This window comes from Panthera uncia, chromosome D2 (genome assembly GCF_023721935.1).
Source record: "Panthera uncia isolate 11264 chromosome D2, Puncia_PCG_1.0, whole genome shotgun sequence".
Lineage (NCBI taxonomy): Eukaryota > Metazoa > Chordata > Mammalia > Carnivora > Felidae > Panthera > Panthera uncia.
The window spans coordinates 47,778,296-47,801,117 of NC_064818.1; the positions used below are offsets into that span (position 1 = coordinate 47,778,296).

At 47.1% G+C, this 22,822-nt stretch overlaps 1 protein-coding gene across 2 annotated transcripts; it reads right to left on the reverse strand.

Moving 5' to 3' along the window:
* Positions 1 to 10,436: 10,436 nt before the first annotated feature.
* On the reverse strand, positions 10,437 to 14,785 carry FXYD4 (FXYD domain containing ion transport regulator 4). 2 transcript variants are annotated; one of them, XM_049646376.1, is made up of 8 exons: positions 14,686 to 14,779; positions 13,152 to 13,211; positions 12,286 to 12,318; positions 12,121 to 12,144; positions 11,372 to 11,446; positions 11,230 to 11,266; positions 10,781 to 10,818; positions 10,437 to 10,581 (listed from the first exon to the last, which is right to left on the reverse strand). In XM_049646376.1, exons 2-8 carry the CDS (start codon positions 13,189 to 13,191, stop codon positions 10,562 to 10,564), a joined length of 267 nt encoding a protein of 88 aa, XP_049502333.1. In that variant the 5' UTR covers positions 13,192 to 13,211; positions 14,686 to 14,779; the 3' UTR covers positions 10,437 to 10,561. The 2 variants fall into 2 exon arrangements, with proteins under 2 accessions (XP_049502333.1, XP_049502332.1); XM_049646375.1 differs by lacking the exon at positions 10,437 to 10,581 and having other exon boundaries at positions 10,603 to 10,818; positions 14,686 to 14,785.
* Positions 14,786 to 22,822: the final 8,037 nt, after the last annotated feature.

Sequence of the window (22,822 nt, forward strand, 5' to 3'; positions counted from 1 at the left end):
ATGACAAAGATTTGATAGGGCAGTGAAGTTTTAAGGAGTATATTCACCCCGTATAAACCTCCCTTGTTAGGTTTAGGGTCCAGATAAGGAAGGAGTGGGCCCCAAGAACCTGGGATGGGTTATCCGGAGGAATGTGCTATATTATCTGAAATTGCTGGGCCAGCAGTAGTGGCTCTTACTAGAAGTAAAACTATCTGGAGATCTCACCTGTGGTAGGTGATTTATAAGATGTCCTCCTCATCAAAGTCCACTTCCGGTATTGTTTCTAGAATGGATTGGCAGACTGCCTGTCAAATCCAGCCTGCTGCCTGTTTTTACATGGTCCATGACCTGAGAATGGGTTTTACAGATGAATCAATTTAATGTCAGGGAGCCCCAGTTAAAAACTCCCCAAATGAATCCCATTCTTATTAGTAGACAAAAATTTAAATATGCCTTGGCCTGCAAAACCTAATATAATTTGCTATTTAGTACCTTCAAGGAAATTCTGATTTTTCTGTTCCAGAAAACTAGTATCAGGACTTAGCATGACACAGAAGGGAGAGGCCCCACTGCAGGAGGAAATGCAGATGCTACCAAACAGCCAGGGCCTGATTGATATGTGTGGACAGGAGGGGGTCTGGAGGATGCTGGACCGGAAGGTTGCGTGTAAAATGATAACCGGCATCTCCTGTGACTAAGGATTTAAATTTTGAGTAATTAAAATGCTTGGAATCCATCCTAACAATCTGCTGCAGTCAACTCTTGAAGCTTGGAGACAGCAACCTACTGGAGGAAGGGATGCTGGCTGTTGAGAAAGGGGTCATCAGATTCAGGTGGGCATGTTAGGATTTAGTATATGAAGGCAGGAAAAACACCAGCTAAAAGTGTGCTGTAGAGGGGCACCTGGCAGGCCCAGTTGAAAGAGCATGGCAATGCTTGATCTTGGGCTCGTGACTTTAAGCCCCATGTGGGTATAGTGATTACTTAAATAAATTTTTAAAAATGTTCTGTGGGAGGGCCCAAGGACACTTAAGTTGATAAAGGAATGTGCTAGGGAAGCGCACAAGCATTTTAAGCTTAATGGAAACAGCCATGGTTGGCAGTACAAGAAAGGGTTAAAGGGATTCCATCACATGTGAGGTAAGCATGATTGCCATAATGGACAGTGAACCCAAAAGCAGTAAGAGGCTTCACCTGGCCAGATCTGTGGTTAAGACTAGGACCTCTGTATGGACAGGGTCCACACAGGCACAGCTATAAGGTCTGTCAACTTTCTGCCCCCAGATATTACTCTTTGACTCTATGAGCAGAAAGCTAATTGGAAATCAGGATTTTCTTAGAGTGGTAATGTGAGAAGGCCAAGTTTGCAGGCCAAGTTCATCTCACTGTAGGTCAAACAAGTTTGCAGACCCCTGCAGGTACCTCCCTGAGTGAATTAGTACAAAGGGGTACATTAGGCAGTTGACAGCTGCCCTCCCCCCTGCACTGGATCCTTGGCTTGTGAATTAAGAGCCATAATGGCAGGAAAGGCCAAGGGGAACCTCTTGGTGTTCCCCGTTCAATACTGTGAATAAGGAGAAATGCCACAACATCTGAGGGTTGAACCATGCTTGCAGACTATTTAGAAAGGCAAACGGGCATCTGGGTGGCTCAGTCAGTTAAGTGTCCGACTTCGGCTTAGGTCATGATCTCACAGTTTGTGGGTTCGACCGCTGCATACGGCTCTGTGCTGACAGCTCAGAGCCTGGTGCCTGCTTCAGATTTTGTGTCTCCTTCTCTGCCCTCTTCTGCTTATGCTGTCTCTCAAAGGTGAATGTCCAAAAAAAAAATTTTTTTTTTAATTTAGAAAGGCAAGCAAATGCCTTTTTAATTTACTTGTGTGGTTTCAGCAAACAGCAGATGCATTCTGGTAGAGGATAGTGGATGACCAGGAAATTAACCAAGTTAATCTCAGCACAATTCAGTGCTTAATGAGGTGCCCTTGCCAGTATAAATCAAGTCTCCAGCACTTGAGAACTCCTGACCTAATGAATATATTTCCTTTAATCAGCATCAAGGAGGAGATTAAAAATTTTAACCTCATAACATTAGAACACATTCCCTGCCTTCTCCAGGGCTGTGGTAACTCTCCTGCTCTCTGTTATATAGTAGAGTCTGGAGAGACATTGATCACCTTGCCGTGCTCCACTGTATTAATGACATCTTCATTGTGTTTGTTGGGGGAGGAAGCAGAATTCTGTGTCCTAAAGGGAGGAAGAATTCAGGGCTCTGCCACATCATGGAAGTTTTTTAAAGTCTGATAGTCTTGGGCAGGGATAGGCAAAACTAGGGTCCTGGGGCCACATCTGGCCTGCTACCAGTTCTTTGTAAATGTTTTATTGGTACACAGCTATGTCCGTTTGTTTTGTCTGTGGCTGCTCTTGTGCTACATTGACAGAGAGGTGGGCAGTTTGATTTGAGACCGTGTGGCTCACAAAGCCTCATGTATGTACAATCTGAGACTTTACAGGAAGTATTTGCTAACTTTTGGCTTTGGGCGGATCTGGGACATTTCTTCCTCTAAAGTAAAGGTCAAGACACTTCATCACTAAAAGATAATTTTTGGGAAGACATTTTGGATTTTGGATTTATTTCATTACATGAAAATACTGCTCCTACCCAATTATTAGGTGACCAAAAGGCTGCAGGGGTCCTGCAAGCTGCCCTGCCATCTGCCACAGAGGACAGAGTAGGCCCCATGATCGAGGTATCTGTGTTCATAAATGGTTTTGTGTGGTGTCTCTTGACAAGTCTCAATGAACAGTCCCAGCTCAGACCCTGAGTGTTATGAATCAAGGCCGTGCCCCTATATCAGAGCTATTTACTGTTCCAAACGCAGCTCCTGGAGTTACTGAGCCTCACTCTGCACTAACCGCCACCCATGCTCTGTGGTGTTGGCAGAGGCATCAAATCATAAGGTTCTTTTAAGGCATCTCAGTTTTGTTTTTAGTTTTTGTGTAAAGCTTCTTGCACATACTCCATTAGATTTGCTTCCAGTATTATATTTTACGTGGTATCTCTGATTTGCTTAGTTTGTTGCTGGGACTTCTTAGGACTAAAAAAAAAATAATAATAATACTATGGATTTTTTTTTTTTTTTTAAGCAAACTCTACACCCAACGTGGGGTTTGAACTCACAACCCCAATATCAAAAGTTGCATGCTCTATCGATTGAGTCATCCATGTGCCCTAAGTGCCCCAAGAAATACTGTGGATTTTTATATTGAGTGTGGCCTTGCTGAATTCAATAAATTTACTTATCAATGCAGGTTTAAATGTAGATTTTCTATGTAAAAAAATGCTGTTTGCAAACAATGATAGTTCTGTTTTGTTTTTTTTCCTAATCCCTATGTACTTTATTCTTTTTTTGCCTTGTGGTCTGCTCTTAGATCAAAGTTTGTCTTTTATCATTAGAAACGTGATGCTGAACAAAGTGGAGTGAGAGGACATCCTTGTTTTATTCCCAGTTTCAGAGAGAAAGCTTTTGTTATTTCTCCCTTAAAATATTGTCAGGGCACCTGGCTGGCTCAGTCAGTGGAACATGCGACTCTTGATCTTGGGGTTATAAATTCAAGCCCCACGTTGGGTGTAGAGATTACTTAAAAAAAAATCCTTAAGATAAAGATTGCTTTTTTGGTCTCATACCCTTTATTAAGAGAATTTGGGGCTCCTGGGTGGCTCAGTCAGTTAAGTGTCCGACTTCAGCTCAGATCATGATCTCACGGTTCGTGGGTTTGAGCCGTGTGTTGGGCTCTGTGCTAACAGCTCAGAGCCTGGAGCCTGCTTCGGATTCTGTCTCCCTCTCTCTCTGTCCCTCCCCCGCTTGTGCTCTCTCTGTCTCTCAAAAATGAATAAACATTCAAAAATTTAAATTAGGAGAATTTCCATTTGCTTCAGGTTTAGTATAGGTACATTTTTTAATCATTAGTAAATGTTGAGTTTTAAATTATTTAATGCATTTCTCTCCTTACATTATCTTGATATTCCTTATTATCTATCTCCCAATTCACTCTTTCTCTGCAGCTAAGCCTAACTTGTTAAGCATCAGTTACGTTCTTTTTTTTTTTTTTTTTTTTAATTTATTTTTGGGACAGAGAGAGACAGAGCATGAACGGGGGAGGGGCAGAGAGAGAGGGAGACACAGAATCGGAAACAGGCTCCAGGCTCCGAGCCATCAGCCCAGAGCCTGACGCGGGGCTCGAACTCACGGACCGCGAGATCGTGACCTGGCTGAAGTCGGACGCTTAACCGACTGCGCCACCCAGGCGCCCCAGCATCAGTTATGTTCTTAACTCCAGTTAAGAACTTTTAATTCTGAGGCACTTGACTGGCTTGTTGGTGGAGTGTGCGACTCTTGATCCTGGGGTTGAGTTCAAGCCCTGTGTTGGGTGTAGAGATCATAAGTAAATAAACTTAAAAAAAAACGTTTTTAGTTCTAAAATTTGATTTTTTTTACATAATGCAAAAAATTTAATTTGTTCACAGTTCTGGAGATGAGAAGTCAAAATCAAGGTGTTGGCAAGGTCATGCTTCCTCTGTAGTTGCAAGGAAGAATCCTTCCATGCCTCTTTCTAGCTTCCATGGTTGCCAGAAAACTTGGCGTTCCTTGGTTTGCAGCTGCACCATTCCTATCTATGCCTCTATTGTCACATAGCCTTCTACCTGTGTCCAAATTTTCTTCTTTATAAGTCCTTGAATTAGGGCCCACCCTAATCAAGTATGACCGCATCTTAAAATGATTGTTATCTGCAGAAACCCTATTTCCAATTAAGGTCATAGTCTCAGGTACTGGGGGTTAAAACCTGAGCGTACCTTTTTGAAGTACACACAGTGTACTTCCCCCACAATGAAGTACACACAGTGTACTTCCCCCACAATGCATCCATTCTGTTTTCTTCTGAGACTCTCCATATACCGTCTCTCCTTGAACATACCAGTCACAGTTTAAAGCTGTGGTCTGATCAGACTAATATCTGCATCTTCTTTTTCTGTGTTTATGTTGTCTGGCATCCTTTGTTTTTTTTATGCCTGGATATTTTTGATAGGGTTTAGATATTGTGTACATATATTGGAGGCATAGGATAATTACAAGACCCATGTGCTATTATCATTTAAGAGGGGATTGGTGGCAGGCATGCAGCCAGACTTTTAAAAATTACCCTGAGAACACAAAAAGCTCAAAATGGCCAATATGTACTCAGTGGAAATCATAAAATGATAACTTGAGAAGAGCCAAATCTGTGACCCAAACTCAGAAAATTCTGTAGGCACCAATTTGAATTTACACTCTGGTAGGGGTGGGAGACCATAACAAATAAATCAATAAAACATAAATAGTATATGAATTAGGGCTGAGTACAAAGAAGCAGCAGCAATCAGTAATGAGGACAAATGGTGGTGGTGCAGTTGTAGGGTGGCCAGGAGGCCTCCAAAAAGGGCCTAAAGGAGAATTCATTGGTGGTGATGCAGGGATGCTGGGCAATTGGGAAAATGGCCAGCAGAGGGAGGAGTGCAGTGCCTTAAGGCTGAGGTTGCAGACAACAGGTGTTCAGACAGTACAATACCTAGGAAGCAGGGCGAGTGTAGGAAAGGACAGTGGGTGAGGATGGAATGTTGGTAGGGACTGGGGTCAAAAGTAGGGCCTATGGGCCATGTTAAGGGGGCTTTTCTGGGGTGCCTGGGTGGCTCAGTTGGTTAAGCATCTGACTTTGGTCCAGGTCATGATCTCACGGTTCCTGAGTTCGAGCCCTGCATTGGATTAACTGCTGTCAGCGCAGAGCCCACTTTGGGTCCTCTGCCTCCCTCTCTCTCTGCTCCTCCCCTGCTTGTGCACTCGCTCACGCTCTCTCAAAAATAAAAACATTTAAAAACTTTTAAACAAAAAAAAAAAGGGGGATTTTTCTGTAAGGTAAATAGGGTATCCCTGGTGCATTTTGAGCAGAATTGCTCTAATCTTCCCGTTAGAATATTCCTCTGGCTGGGTTGAGACTTGAGTGATAAATCCCTCTACAGAGCCGGGCATAGAACTTAGTCAGTCAGTCACTCCCTCATGTTAGCTGTTGGTCCTTACTTCTTCTCCTGGGTTTTACAGCATTTTACACAAAAATTGAGGGTAAGTGGTGCCTGGCCGGCTCAGAGTATGAACTACTCAGTAGAATGAGTGCTCTCAGTCAGTAGAGCACTCTTGATCTCAGGGTTGTAAGTTTGAGCCCCACATTGGATGTAGAGATTGCTTAAAAATTAAAAAATTGAGAGTTAGATGCTGCTGTACATTCTGGGAAACAAATATTACAGTGTTTAAGTTACTAGTCTTAGAATAAAACACCTTTTTCTCATTAATAGGCTCTTACTTGAAAAGCTCTCCCTCAGACTACTGCGCAGCAATACAAAGTAATGAGATGTGTGTGTGTATGAGAGGGGGAGAGAGGGGGAGAGAGAGAGAGAGAACAGTATTTATATATAACAGAGTTAATAGAATTATCAAACTTTTACCTTGATTATTTCTGGGTGCTGGGTTAAAAATTGATTTACTCATTATCTCTGTAATGTTCAAGTTTTCTGTTACAAGCATAAAAGATGTTTGCAATTAGAAAAAGAATAAGAGTATTTAAATTTGAAAATGAGGAGGGGGTACCTGGCTGGCTCACTCAGTAGAGCATGCAATTTTTTTTTTAATTAAGTAATCTCTATACCCAGCTTCAAATTCATGACCCCAAGATCAAGACCCTCCTGCTTTTCTGACTGAGCCAGCTAGAAGACCAGAACATGTTAACTCTTGTCAAGTAGTCAAGTAGTCACCACATTGGGCATAGCACTTAACATTAAAAGTACATATACATACATATATACATACAATGGGGAGGCATATATATAGTCCCGAAGCAGGCACAGTCACTGGCTTTTCTCCCAGATAGTGATAAATACCAGAAAGGCAGGGTAGCCCAGTCCTTCAGAAATAGCTCAGGAGCAAGATGGCCTGTGAGAACCTCTGAGAGCCTTGGTTTCCTCCTCTGCACAGATGGAATGATACAAATTGAGTTAAGGTGTGAAATGTTTGTTAACAATGCCCTTCACATACTAAGTATTCAATTACATAGAAATTATCTTTTGCTATCTCTGGTTCTCTGGGCAGCTCCTCCTCTGGGAGAAGAGGGCAAAAGGAAGGGAATTGGGACTAAAGTCACACCCCTCCAAGGAGAACTGGGCCAGGGGAAGGGGTCTCTGAGGCACCGGGAGAGATTTCACACACGAACCCTGAGCAGAGACCCCTCTCATTCTATGGCTACCTTTCCCTCTCCCGACTGGGGGTGGGGGTGAGGTGAGGAGGTAGGGACTGGACTTGTTTTTCATGGGAATCCACAGCCCAACTCCAGGGCCCAGCTGTCTAACACACAGGCTAACTTACTCCCCATTACCATCCCTATCACACTCCCTGACTTCTACCCACAATTAAGCCAGACCCCCCCGACGTCCTCCATGAGCCTTGCCCCCTTGCCCCTTGCCCCGGCCTTGGTCAGGCAGAAACAGCCTAAATCACCAGGTACCCACCTGTAATTGGACAAAGTCAGGCTCACTATGCTGGGCACTGGTGGAGTCCCACATATTGGAGGTGTAGGGGTTGTGGAGTCCCTCACCCCAGAGTGCTTGCTTATAGGACTTGAGGGAACTGTGCAGTTTGTTCAGCCAAAATTGCAATAAAGCCGTTGAGAGCAAAGCAGGACTGGGACTGGGGTCCACTGGCAAATGGAGCCAGGAAACTAAAATGTTACGATGGATGTGGAATGTGGTCGTGTCCAGAAACCCTTTACCGGAGCGGGCGCCCAGGTTGGAATCCCTGAATATCCAGTCAAAGTGACTTAGGTCCCATGGCACCTGGCTGGTCAGTCAGTAGAGCATGCTATTCTTGATCCCCCAGTGGTGAGTTCAAGCTCCATGTGGGGTGTAGAGAATACTAAAAAAATAGTAAATAAACTCCTCCCCCCCCCCCCCCCGAAAAAAGTGATTTAAGTCCCCCAGGCAAGGGTGGGGTTTCCTTCTTACTAGTAGGATTTCCAACAGCAGAGCTTCTTAGGCTGGTGATGGTAGAGACCTAAGTGTTTCAGGAAGAAAGCAGTTGGGGGGGTGGGGGGCGGTACCTGATTGGCTCAGCCAGAGAAGCAGGCAACTCTTGATTTCCAGTCATGAGTTCGAGCCCCACATTGGGTGTAGAGATTATTTTTTAAGTTTATTTATTTACTTTTGGGGGGGAGGGGCAAAGAGAGAGAGAGGTAGAGAGAGAATCCCAAGCCAGCTGCTCACTGTCAGTGCAGAGCCCTATGTGGGGCTCCAACCCAGGAACTGTGAGATCATGACCTGAGCTGAAATAAAGAATCACAGGCTTAACAGACTGAGCCACCCAGGCACCCTGGTGTAGAGATTACTTAAATAAACTTAAAAACAAAAAGAAAGCAGTTTTCCCTCACTCAGAAGGTGGCATTTTGACCACGTGGCTTCCATGTCTGCCACTCTAGCCCCACCAACAGCCACAGTCTTTGCTTTCCTGGTGGAGCTCATTTTTAGCTTCTCAAATGCAATCCACACACACCAGCATCCTACATGTCCAAGGACAGGGACCTGCACCCCACTCCCCAGGGCTGCAGAGCGAGTTTGGAAGCCACCTTCTGAGGCTCTGACTCTGTGGTGCTTGCGGCTGCTGCCCTGTGTTGGGCTGCGTGCCCTGTGCTCTCAGCCTTCCTCCTGTTCCCACGTCTCGCACTCAGGAGGGGACGGTGTTTCTGCCTGTAGTGGCCGCACCTGCCTCCTTCCTCTTTGATCTCATCGCACAGGTTCCAGTCATACTGACTTGCCTCTGGTCTTTGCAAAAGGTCGATTGCACACGCTGATCTCTCCACCAGGAGAGATGTTTGTGCGGCTCGCGCCTCTAATCATTCACCTTTGAGGATTCAGCTCAAATGTCACCTCTTAACCCGAACACATCACCCATTGGTGCCCACGCATTCCAGCCGCTGAAACACACTGGTATCTCCTTCACAGCATGCATAGGCTCAGAATCCTGGGACGTTGAGGGCCTTATAGGATGGGTCCTGGCGGTGATGAGCTTGGCACAGCTGCCAACCTCCATGGCTCCCTGCTGCCCTTGGTCACTCAGACAGTGGCTGCACTTTCAACCAGGTATCTTGGGTCTCACTCAGGTTCTTAAAGTTCTTGCTGCAGCTCTGGGCAAGCCTTGGAACTCTCCCCTACCTCTACCTCCTTATATATCCTGTTTCAAGGGCCCTAAGCAGATCTATGAATCTCATTTTTAGACCTCAGGGTCTGAGATGGGCTGCCAACCAGAAGATAGGTCCTCAGCTTTCAGACTCCCCTGCTATAGCCTCCTAACCCAAGTCTACAAGTCAGGGGCCTGAATTCTAGGACACATACTTTCCACAGGACCCACACCACCCTTAAGAAGTGGAGGGAGGGTTTGGAGCAGTGCACCATTAGAGAGAGCTGGCTTGAAGCAACACCAAGACGCACCAACATGGCTGTCCCATCACCCCAGATCCAGACTGTGCACCACTGTTTGGCCGGGACAGGGCAGATCTCTGCTGCTGGGCCTGCCTCCATCCCAGGGCCTATGCAGGGAGGGCTGGACTGAGTGCACCTGACTCCTTCCATCGTGGGCTATTGAGGTTGGCATGAAGGATGAGGCAGCAGGACAGATGGCTACTGAGGTGGGAGAGACATTTCCCCAGCCCCACTCTGCACATGTAGGGACCTTTCAAGTGAGGTGTTCCAGGAGTGGACTTGAACATACTGGGGGACCTAGATTTGTGCACTATGCAGGGCTCCTTGGGATGTGGCTCATAGTAGGGTCCTATAGGATAGTACCTAGGGTGGGCAGAGGGTCTGTGGGTTGGTCTGAGGGTTATATTGGGTTTTACTGGGGTGAATCAACAAAACAACTGCTTCATTTCCTGAGTGGTGTGAATGATAGACAGTATTCACTGAGTGAGGTGGCACATTAGTGGAGGGCGAGCCCCTGGGGGTCATTCTAGGTTAGAGGATGTCATGGGTACCTGGCTCATTGGGACTTCTAGGGTCTCTAGGCAAGGTGTGGGAATTGTAAGATCTTTTGATAGAACACTGAGGTATCTTGCACAGTGCATGGATGAGGCAAGGGATCAATTATCAGGAGGTTTTCAAAGTGGAGGGCATGTGGGGAGTGGGCCTTAGGACAGACATGCGGCCATAGGAAACCTTAGCAATCCACTGGACCCCCTACCCACCAGCCACTGAAGGGCCTGAACATTCCTGAGCAAGATGTGAGAGTCCCTGCCCAGCCTGCCTATTCCCAAGCAGACCCACAGAAAGTCACAAGACCACTGGAGGGAGGAGTGAGACAGTTTAATTTAGAAATAAGCTTTAGACAGTGTCCTGATCAGACAGGAGCTGAAGGGCCCAGCTTTGGAGAGAAAGGCCATCATGTAAGGGCCCCAAGGGGGGAGGGAACAGCATGGGAGCTGGTACGGAAAGTGCCACAAAGCTGGTCCTGTGCTCAGCAGGTACTGGCAGAGCCTGAGGAGAGAATGGGGTGAAGTCCTCATAGACCTGGTCACTACAAGACAACCCCCTCAGCCTTCGGAGACCCCAAGGCTGGGCTGGCTCAGGACAGTCCTGCCTTACACATGGCATAACATTTAACAACTCAAATACTATGGCCACCCTCCCTGAGTGCCTGGAAGCCTCTCAAAGAAGCCAAAGAAGCCCGTCTCACCTGGAGTGATGAGTGGAGTGGCCCTCTCAGGTAAGAGGCTGAGAAGGGGACACATGAAATTAGTATCTCCCCACCCAAACTTCTGTCCTTATCCCGCATCAAGACTCCTGGTGCCCCCTCCCCAGGGCTTTGTGGGGCTTTGTGCTCACAGCTCCAAACCTGTTTTCAATCCTCTCTCTTTTCCCCTCCCCCACTTGAGCATGTGCGCAAGTGCCCTCTGTCTCTGTCTCTCAACATAAATAAAAGAAACTTTAAAAAACAAAACAAAACCAAGGGTTATAGCTCTCTCCCTATTTGGGGAGCTTTGGGGCTGATTATCTGTGAATAACAAATCCCACTGCAAGCCCAGGGGGCAGCCAAGAGGCTCTCCTCTTCCTCTGAATTGCAGAACTTTACCCCAAAATAGGTGTGCTCAGCTCCAGGTGCATACAACAGGGGCCCTATCTCACCTGTGCTTCTTATTGTACTTGCATTTGCATTTTCCACCTGGGAGAGGACGAGATGGTCAATGCAAAGAATCTGGGGAGCCTGGGCCATGCCCCCCCCCCAGCGCCTCCCGCCCCATGCCCTGCCTGCCAGCCCACCACTCACTCAGGGCTATCAAGATTCCAGCGATGCACAGGAGCCCTCCAACAATCATCCCACCCAGCTGCAGGCTTTCCCAGTCTGGGGGAGCAGAGGGTGAGCTGGCACCAGCCTGGCTCCACTCCACTCACTCATTCAAAAGATATTTATCATCACCTGCTTGTACAAATGCACTTGCATTCCAGGCAACAAGAAAGACAAGTCAGTAAATAGATACACCGTATAATATCTGGTGGCAACAGCACTAGGGGAAAAACATAAGCAGAAGGGCACAGAAAAAGAAGGAAGGCTTTTCTGAAAGGTGGCACTTGAGCTGAAGCTAGGGGGGAGATGAGTGTGTAGGGATACTAGAGGACAGTGCCAGGCCAAGGAAGAGGAAACCCCCCTGGGGGTGGGGGTGGGGGGCTGTAGGGCAAAGAGCCAGGTGCTGGGGAAGGCGGCAAGTGAGAGAGTAAGGGGAGGATCAGGTGAGATACCTGGGGACCCAAGAGCCCCCAGCCCCTCCCCCACAAATCTTCCTAAATATCCTGTGGGCACCTTCCCTCCTTGCTGGAATGAAGTTCTCCCAAAGATCATGTTGCGTGTTGGCCTTTCACTCTTTTCATAGACCATGCTGACTCTGCAATCCCCAGTCCCAGCCCCATCTTGCTGCTCTTCCCTCATCAGCCCTCACTAAGCTCTAGCAAAGAGGTCCAGCCAGATAGGGAAAGGTAGGGGAGGGGTGGGGGGTGGGGGTGAGGGATATCAGCTCTTACCATAATAGAAGGGACTGTCTTTATCTGTGGGAAAGGGGAAAAAGAAAAAAAAAAAAAAAGAAGAAGAAGAAGAAAGAATAAGGACCAGAACCAGGAGGCAGCATGTGGAGTCTTAGAGGGAAAATGTGGGGCAGCAGGAGCAGGGGAGTTTGGGGCCTCACTCACCGACCAGATCATTGGCTTCCAAGGCAGGCAGGCCTGGGTGGGAAAAAGCAGAGGGATCTGTATTAATTCGTGACACTGGTCTCAAAATGAATCAGCAGTCAGGACCTCAGCCCAGAAGGGCAAAGATGACAACCAGCCTCATGGGTAGGGGGGGACCCTGGAGTCACCAGTTCCCTTCCTTCTTCACACCTTTCCCAGCTCCATACAACGCTGGGATTTTTTTCTCTCACCCCATAGCCATGCACCCCCTCCCCAACTCGCCCTTCCTGCTATTTCTCTTGCTTCCTGCTAGCCTTTCTTGCATATGAAATGGGATGGTGTGTTGGTATCTTTTTACCCTCTTCTGAGAAGCTTCCTACACAGACTCTGGCCAATGCCCTGTTAGGGAATAGGGAAAGCTTCTCTCTCTCTCTTTTTAAAGTTTGTTTATTTTGAGAGAGAGAGAGTGTGAGTGGGGGAGGGACACAGGGAGAGGGAGAATCCCAAGCAGGCTCAGCATCATCATTGCAAAGCCCAATGCAGGGCTCAAACCTATGAACCGTGAGATCATGACCTGAGCCGAAGTCGGACACTTAACTGGCTGAGCTACCAGGCGCCCCAGGAAATGCTTCTCTCTTTATGCCAACAGATGGTTACCGTTTTCCAAAGTTCAGTCATGTAGGACAATTTTGCAATATCCACTTCCTAACCGTATTATTATTTCCTTAGTGCCGCTCTTTAAATTCATGGTTTAAACGAAAACACATTTGTTCGACATCAGGCCCCCCCCCCCCCCCCCGCCTTTGGGAGATGCTGCCCTCGCTTTCACTGCCTTGGTGGGAGGGTGAGTGGCAGCAGGTTCATTTCTGGGGGCAGGGGGGACTCACCTGCCAATGTGAGGAGAAGGGTCCGGGTCACTCTCTTCATGATACAGCTTCAGGGCAGGGCTGCAGGGGAGGGGGACAGGCTGGGGTCAGATAGCCCTGACCTGCCAGAGGCTCACAGTCCCTGAGGCAAAGAACCAGGGCACAAATCCCAAGGGTGCACTTGGCTTATGAGGTGGTTTGGGGAAAGTTACCAATTTCTAGTAGTAATGACTAGTGGAGTGACATATATTGAGCTACTACTAGTTAAGTATTTAGAACAGTGTTTGCACGTAGTAAGTGGTTTGTTAAAGTCTTCGTTAAAGTCTTTAATCAGATGCCTGACTCTCGGTCAGAGGAGCAGAGCTATTGTGCTAACTCAGGTTTTGGTGCCTGCCTTCCTAACCCCCACTCAAAAAGCGAAGGCACCCTGAGCTATTTTTCCCAAAGGTCTGGGCCTCAGGCACTATCAGGATGAATTCCAAGATAGTCTCTGCAAAGGGCCACCCTGGGCTGAGCAGCAGAGAAGGGAGCAGCTGAGCAGGCGAAAGGTGGTGGTGGAGGCAGGTGAGAGCCACCCACCTCAGCCCCAGCCAGGGATCTTGTTCCAAGGCGGCCCCAAATTCCACTCTGAGTACAGACTGCTATTGACAGGAAACTGACAGATGGAAGGATCATTACTCCTTTTTTCTTTCTCCTTGGGGTGAGAACTATCCATGTCCCTATTTACTAGTTCGGAGGGTGGCTGTTTCCTTGAGATAAGACCCCTTCCAGCTTTCTGCATGTTGTTAGCTGCAGGCAAGCATAGGGATTGTCAGCTGTTGCAAACTGAAGCCCTCGTTGTGATCTGCTGAGTCCAAAGGGCTGGAACTCTAATCCCTTCAAAACCACCGATCAGCTGTGTGACTCAGTGGGTTACTTAACCACTCTGCGCTTCAGTGTCCTGTAAAACTGTAATTAATAGTAACTGCAAAAGGTTATGATTGAATTAAATGAGTTACTATATGTGAAGCCTAAGAATAATGCCTAACACATAGTAAGGAATGAAATGTGTGTTAACGATAAATACATAGCCCTTTACTTGCTAGGTGGGATGTTGCCTGATTCGTGAATTGCTTAATAAAGCCAATCTGATACATAAATACATGCATACATACATAGGTCCTTTTGTCCTGGATGGGAGGACTATTAATGTGCATCTTCTGGACGTGGGAGTTTGTCGGCTTTTAAGTCTCTGCAGCTAGCCCTCCTTTGGACTCGTCCCCCCCTCACCACCCTGGGATTCCTCAATAATGAGGGTTGCAACTCCACTTTACATACTCCTTAGCCAAAGGCTGGCTTCTGTTTCCTCCAGCCCCTAACCCTAACCCACGGTCCATATGATGGTGGTCATAGAGCAAGTAGCCTCCAATCCTCAAAACCCTCAAACATGCATCCTATTACTGATGATACCCAGGCACCTGCCACCCCTTCCTCAGACAGGTACCTCCTCCACCCTCACCCTTCTTCCCCACCCTTCTGCTTAGCAGCCCTGAAATCCTAGCAGACACTTGCTTACCTGCGAGCCAGGTGCAAAAGGCAGGTTTGGAGAGGCTGCTGGGGCTGTGTTGAATCCAGGTGGGTTCCGGCTCTTTAAACCCAGCAACTCCGCCCAGGGCAACAATGCCATCAGGCAGGAGGGAACTAGTCAGATTCCTTGAGATTGCCGTAGCTCCTTCTCCACTCCCCACCCCCCCCCCCCCCCCCCCCCACTCCTCGTGCTCTGGAGACAGCTTGTCCTGCCACACCCCATGCAGAGCTGAACTCTTAGGGGCCCCAGGGCCATCAGAGGCTAAGGTGGTGGTGGGAGAGGGATGGGCCGGGTCTCAGACCTTTCTCTTGAGCAGAAGGTGGACTTGCAGCTTCTTTAGCTCACCTAGATCCTAAAAGAGGGGTCCAGAGGGGGCTGGGACACAGGATGTTTCTGGGTTCTTGTGTCAGCAGTGGAGGTTCCAGGACTTCTGTGTGGGGTGTAATCAGATCAACTAGGAGTCAGGGACTGGCCTGAGGCTCCATTTGTGAATGGTCCCATTGCTCTTCCCTGGACTGGATGTTTATTGAGTGGGAGGGCTGGGGCTGGTGGCACCCTTCAGGATCGCCCACCCTCTGACCAGGCCCTGACACCCATTTATTCCAGGGAAACTGATGGCTGGGATTTGAAACCATCCTGGCCTAGGGTGGTTTCCTGCCTACTCCATGGAGTATGGGAGGAGGGGTGGTACCAGGAGGAAGACTGTCAGCTCAGGCTGAAGAATGGGCTGCTTCCCTCTGTGCACCCCCATATCTGCCTCATGTGGTGCTGGCCAAACTCCTCTTTCGCCCCTCACCCCACAACATGCTTTTGGCTTGTGCCCTTGGCCCTATTCTGCTCTCCCTCCTCCTCAATTCCTCTGTGTTTGCTGCTTTTACCACTGGATGGTGATCAGCTGAAGGCAGGACTGTTGCCTCCCTTAATCCCCATGGCCAGTCATAGACACCAATAAATAGATTTTGATTGAATTGTTGAATCAATTGAGGACAAGAAGCCACCAGAGGCTCCCAGTGCTGGGGGTCAAGGGGGAAAACAAAGCCTTGAAAGGCAGGGCGGGGAGGAAGAGGGAGGATATTCCTGGTGTGAACATTACACCTCCTCATGAAAACCTTCCATGGTGCTCCCTGTCTTCAAGATTCAGTTTCTACAGAGTTCAAGTCCAGGGGCTCTGGGGCCAGGAAGAGCTAGAGTTGATGCCCAGCCTGCCATTTGCTCAATGGGTGAGCTGAGGTAGCTCCTTCATCATCCTGAGTCTCAGTTTCCTTTCTTCTAAAGTGGAGTTAATGACAGGACTTCTCTTCAAAGTTCGGGGTGTAGGTCCTGCCCTCAATATGTATTTGTGGAGTGAATGCCTCCTAGGTCTGGCATGAGGAAAGTTTGTTAACCTCAAGATTCAGAAGAACCACTAATTGCACATACTTTGGAGTCAAATCCAGGCTCTGTTAGTTAGTTGCTATGTGCACTGGAACAGCTAATTTCCCCTCTTCCTGCCTATTTATTCATCCATAAAGTAGGAACCATGACCGCGCCTACTCTGAATGTTTGTGGACATCTGATTGTGCTGCTCAGTTCACTGTAACTATAGCCGTGAATGGCCCTGATATACACACTGAGACATCTGCAGCATAAGAGGAAGAGGGTCATCAGTACAGACATCCCCGTGAAGAAACCACATCCCAGAGAAGAGAAAGGTCTTGTTCAAGGTCACACTGTGCCTTGGTAGCAGAGTGGAGCTCTCAGCCCAACCTATCAAACCCTCCGGTTGAGTTCTTCTGCCCCGTCAGGCTCCAGGGAGGAATAAGCAGAAATGAAGCAGGCATTTGTAAAAAGGGGACACTTGGAAGTCCCGAGTGCCCTTTTTGCTTTGGGAGGTCTCCAGGAAGTATGAAAAGGACCTCAGATCCACTTCAAAGGCCCTAGCACTTTTGCCCTACCCTGCACCTTCTGCCCTCTTCAGGGATCCTGCACTCCCATCCGTCACCATGAGATATTATCATCTCTTTTTTTTTAAGCTTATTTATTTATTTTGAGAGAGAGCGAGCGAGCCAAGGAGGGGCAGAGAGAGGGGGAGAGAGAATCCCAAGGAGGCTCCACGCTGTTAATGTAGAGCCTAATGTGGCGCTGGAACCCATAAACCGTGAGATCATGACCTGAGCCGAAACCAGGAGCTGGACACTTAACCAAATGAGCCACCCGGGTGACTCAGAGATTTTATCATCTTTAACAGGTAGAAAGAAAACTTCACCTGAACCAGGTGGTATTGACACTAGTCCAAGGTAAAGAAGGGGTAGGTTGAGCCTGGGGCAGAACCGGGGAGAGGGAGCCCAGCTGCCCGTGTGACTTCTGCAAGCACAATGGTAAGTCACCACCTCATCTCTTCCTTTTGCCAAAACTGACTGTAGGTGTAAGGTGCACCATGGCTGAGTGGTAAGTACATCTGTCTCCTCTGAGGGACCTCAAAGGCCGGCCATTCACTCAGTGGCAGGCAGCAATGGAAGTGGTACAAAGTCAGTTCCCAGGTTAGTGAATTTATCTTCTAAGACTTAAAACCAGCACTTATGGATGGTCATAAAACTGGGTGTTGAAACCTTTAGAAGTTTTGCATGGTAAGAAGTGTTTACTAAACTGTCTTTTCATTCATTAGGAGTGTTTAGGATGAACAGTTGCCCTCTCAACTGAGAGGCTGGACTGGCAGTGAAGGCTGTTTTCAGGAAATTACTTTCAAGGCAGGCTGGCCACTTGCCCTGATTCTTGGACATGCATTCCTCATCAGAATCTCTGGAGCCATCCATTTGGGTCTGATTTCTTTCTCTTTCTTTTTTTAAATTAAAACAAAAATTTTTTAACCTTTATTTATTTTTGAGAGAGAGAGAGAGTGCAAGTGGGGTGGGGGTGGGGGAGGAACAGAGAGGGAGACACACAATCTAAAGCAGGCTCTAGGCCGTCGCGGGGCTCAAGCTCACATACTGAGAGTTCATGACCTGAACTCTCACAAACTGAGAGTTCATGACCTGAGCCGAAGTCAGACGTTCAACTGACTGAGCCACCCAGGCACCCCGGGTCTGATTTCTTATCTACCAAATGGGAGAGCTGGGTAAGAGGCAACTGAGGCTTCCAGGAAAATCATACCTTGGGTGATGAAAGGCTGAGAGGAGTGGGTGATGGGGAGCCACACTTAGTTGGGTGGGTGCAGATGACAGCCTGGAGGTATTAAAGTTGAGAGAGAGAGAAAACTGTGATCCAGCTCTGAACACTTCCCCTTCTGAAGTCAGCGTTGCAAAGGATTACAAAGGAGGGAAGTCTGTTGTCAAGAGTGGCTGCCTGAGAATCAGCACTGACGCCCAGGGTCCCGCCTCTGCTCATGTCAATCACTGCCACAGCTCCTTACAGTCCCAAACTGCTTTTCCCCTTCTGCAAGCACTAACTATTGCTCTGTGAAAAACAGAGATGCATCCTCAAAACCATTCACTGCACTGAGAAAAGGTAATAAAACAGGGATTATCTAAGATTGACCAGAGGTAAAATAAAAAGGAAGTGGCTGGTATCTTGCCCGGCACATGGCGGGAGCACAATGTGTTTTTTCCTGCCTCCCAAGATGTAATGAATGTCACAGACATCAACAGGCTGATTGTCTATTTCGAGGGGGTCTGGTAGAGTAGGGAAAAGACCCCATTCATGAGGGGGGAGGTTACTCCAGTTGTCTCCGATGTTTCCTCCCTTTGAGAAATACACACTAAATTCCCACCCGGACCCACTTCCTGTGCTCTGTCTCCCTCGGGAGCCCCCCACCCTCCTTACCCCCTCTCTGCATTTTCAGCAAGTTTCCCTATGTGTGTTCAGAGTGCTGGTCCGAGGCCTTTAACGATGGGGGTTGAGGGGGTGGAGCTAGAAACACAGCCTGTGTGAGAGAAGGTTAGCAGGTGTAAGACAGGGTGCAAGGGCGGCCATCTGAAGGGTAGCGGCGGTCTGAGGGCTCACTTTTCAGGAGTCAGGCCTTGGCTGACTTGTCAGTTGGGGAGGCATCAGGAAGGGCCCTCTGCTGCGGATTCTAAGTGCCTTCTGGGAGAGGGGATAAGGAAACGGTGCAGGGGGGATCTCACGAAGGGGGATATGTGGGTGTTTGTGGCAGCCACTCCCCTGAAGAGTGTGTAGTGAAGGCTTGGCTCTCTTAGGTCCAGTCTGGCCTCCAGAAATGACTCCTCCGCGTCTAGGAAGCTCCTTCCTAGAGGCTATTCATTACCACCCTTCCACTTCACGCAAAGGACTGAGAAATAGCCAATCAGAATAGGACCGCGGTGGCTTCCAGCCAATCAGCATTAAAGGAGGGCTGTTGCGGCCCGGCCGCGGATGAAGCCGCCTGCGAGGCTAGGGCCCAGGCAGTGTGGGCGGGGTTTTCTTGTAGCGGAAGCGGTTCAGTCCCTCTTCGCGAGGATTGGCTGCTCCGGTTCAACTGCGTGCTTGTCAAGGAGCCTCCCTATTACGCATGCGCAGTCACTCAGGTGCTCTTCGTAGCCCAGTAAAGGTCGGCGCTCCGGTCAAGTCGCGCAGTGTCTTTGTCCATCCATTCATAGGTTCGCGCTCCCATAATGGTCACAGTCTTCCGGAAGTCGTGGTCTTCAGTAACTGGGACCCTAGAGGTTGAAGGATAGCTGAGGTGAAGGGACAGGACAGCTGGTGAGCCCAGAGCAGGTAAGGTAAGATAAGAGCAGGGCTGCCTGTTGAACAGGCAGGAGGAGGCGGGCTGCGTGAAGTGAGGCCAGAAAGCTGCCAGGGGACCTTGGACTTGGGGAGCGCTTCAAACTGAGGGCAAATTACAAGCCTGAAGACCTGTGCAAAAGGAGAGAAGTGGAAACGGTTCACCGAACTGAGGCCAGGCGACGTCACTTCTCGTTGACCTTTCATTGGGCTTCTGTTAGAGCTCAGTAATGCTTTCCTCCCACCCACAGGTCCACAGGCCCCTTAGCATCCTTGTCCAACTGCTGCTTATGTCTCTAATCAACCAGACCTCGCAGCTGTCCTCTTCATTTCCCAGGGGTACTCGATAGTCAACAACTTGTAACATAAACCTTCCTGTTGTCACACACACACACACACACACTCACAACCTATTTCAGAGTTCCGTATCTCAGGTCACCCCCTTATCCACGTGTCGCACAGGCTACTGCTAAGCACGTAAGGAAGGGGCCCAGGCACCTCTCACCCTGGCCGACAGCAGCTTCGTCTACAAGAGCAGCCTAAGCGAGTGCTTGCTACTTGGCAGGCTGTTTTCCAGGACTTTCCACGTGTTAACTCATGTCATCCTCACAACAGCCTATCTAGAGAGGATTCATCACCCGATTTCAGGATGAGGAGATGAAGTGAATGGTTAAGTGAAGCTCTGGGCCACACAGCTGGAAGTGGCTACTTGGCCCCAGAGCTGGCGTTTAACCACCACTCTCCACAGTAAACTGTGCACATGATTTATTTCTAATATGATTTTATTTTATTAAAAAATTATTTATTTATTTAGAGAGAGAGTGTGTGTACATGAGCCAGGGGAGGGGCAGAGGGAGAGAGGGAGAGAGAGAAGCCCAAGCAGGCTCTGTGCCACTAGTGTTTTAATATGATTTTATAACAGTTCTGTTGAGAAATTATTCACCTACCATACAATTACCCCATTTAAAGTGTACAGTTTAGGGGTGCCTGCTTAAGATTCTCTCTCTTTCCCCCTCTGCCTTTCTCCCCTGCTTGTGTTTTCTCTCTCTCTCTAAAATGAAAATTAAAGGGGTGCCTGAGTGACTCGGTTAAGCATATGACTTTGGCTCAGGTCATGATCTCATGGTTCATGAGTTCTAGCCCTTCATCGGGCTCTCTGCTGTCAGTGCAGAGCCTGGAGCCTGCTTCAGATTCTGTGTCTCCTTCTCTCTCTGCCTCTCCCCTGCTCATGCTCTGTCTCTTTCTCAAAATAAATAAACATTTAAAAAAATTAAAATAAAGTGTACAATTCAATGTTTTTTTTGTATGTTCACAGAGCTTGTACACATTATTTTTAAAAATATATTTCTCTTTGATGTATGTGGTTTTTATGCAGATAATGTCTAAATATTTTTTTAAATTTGTTTTTTTAATTTGTTTTTATCTTTTAAAATTAATTTATTTTTAGAAAGAGAGAGTGAGAGCAGGGGAGGGGCACAGAGAGAGGGAGAGAGAGCATCCCAAGCACATGGTCAGGGTGCAGAGCCCGATGTGGGGCTCGAACTCACGAAAGCGTGAGATGACCTGAGTCAAAATCAAGAGTTGGCTGCTTAGCCAACTGAGTCACCCAGGTGCCCCTAAAAAAAATTTTTTTAAGTAATTTCTATACACAATGTGGGGCTCAAACTAAAAACCCCAAGATCAAGAGTCACATACTCTACAGGCTAAACTAGCCTGGCACCCCTAGATATTTTGAATCAGTGAGTGTACTTTTTATTTTCACTAGGGTGGCAATTGTCAAAAAGTTGGTATCACTATACAAGTACTATGTATGCCATGCTTTTTAAAATAAGTTATAGGGGTTCCTGGCTGGATCAGTTGGTAGAGTGTGAGACTCTTGACCTTGGGGGTCATGAGTTCAAGCCCCACCTTGGGGGCAGAGTTTACCAAAAAAAAAAAAAAAAAAAAAAGAAAAGAATATAAGTAATAATTTGATTTTGCAACTTTCAAAGTATTTTCACTCTAATATAATTACTGGATATCTATTTAATAATTCCACATGTATTTTGAATTGCACTACAGTTTTGGCACTTTTCCAGGAACTGGGGGTTCTGAACCAGGCAATGCAAAGCTCTGGCCTTGAGTGGCTGGGATCACAGTGAGGGCAGTGAGCTGGAAAAAGAAATAGATGGTACAGTATTTCAAGTACTGATTGACAGGTGTAGTGAAGACACAGAAAGTGGCTGAGATACAGAGTGATGGGGCGGAGAGACAGCTTTCTTAGTTACACTGGTAGGTCAGAATTGGTCAGTGATAGAAACATAGGTTTAAAACATTTCTATGCCACAGTCATACATTTTCCTTTGCCACTTTTTTTCTGGCTAAACTGAGCCAATGAAGTCAAACATACCCAGATTTTAGATTAGAGCATAATTTACAAAAAGGGTTTCTTATCTAGAGCCAGTGCCTTTCATTCCAAGAAATGTCTCTCCATCAAATCTGTTTATCTTGTTAAAACAAGACAACAGGCCCCCATATGGAGATACTTCTGCTAAGCCACATCACCAAACTTAGACTTAATTTAATTACAGTTTGACTCTGAAATGGAATCTTAAACCAGTCAATCAGGAACTACCTGATCAGCAGTAGAGGGGTAATCTGCCTGATAACCCCTGCCTTCTCTTAAAGGAAAGTGACCTTGGCACAGCCAATCCACTTTTTGCTAGTATAACTTCTTTGTTTCCTCTCCCTTTTGCCTATAAAAGTCTCTTATTTCACCTCAGACCTCCTTTCTTTCTGGTAGATGGGATGTTGCCAGATTCATGAATCACTGAATAAAGCCAATAAATAAGATCGTTAAAATTTACTCGGTTGAATTTTGTTTTTTTAACAATCTATCTCTTTATATAAGTTATAATAAGTGTCTGATAAGGAAAATTACGTAGTTATTTGGCAGTATTAGAATAAAAGAATGTTTTTACTGGCATTGTTAAAGTTGAAAGACTAAAAACCGTGTTCGTGTTTGAGAGACCAAAGACACTATGATTGGAAAGGGTCTGCACTGAAGCTGGTTTTAGTTCTGTGTTTGTTAGCAATGTTGACTGTGAATGTCAGTAGTTTCTAGAAGCTTGTCTGTTAAATTGAAGAAAGCATTGAATTTGTGACCGCTTGAAATCTGGATTCAAATGCAGTCAAAGCTGGACAAAGTCTTTGTTGTCTCCACTGCATTAGCTAATTTAAAAACCCTGCAACGTTTTGCAGTTTCACCAGTACACAAAGGCACTTAGTGTTTTGTTCTACTCCAATCAGACTACAAAAGAGAATAACAAGTACCTCCAAACAATGTTTACCAAACTAAAAAGAACTATTGAGAAATTAAAGCTCACTAAACAATGAGACATAAATCATATTTTAAAAACTGAGCAGCAGTTTTAACTTTTTGCTTGTAATG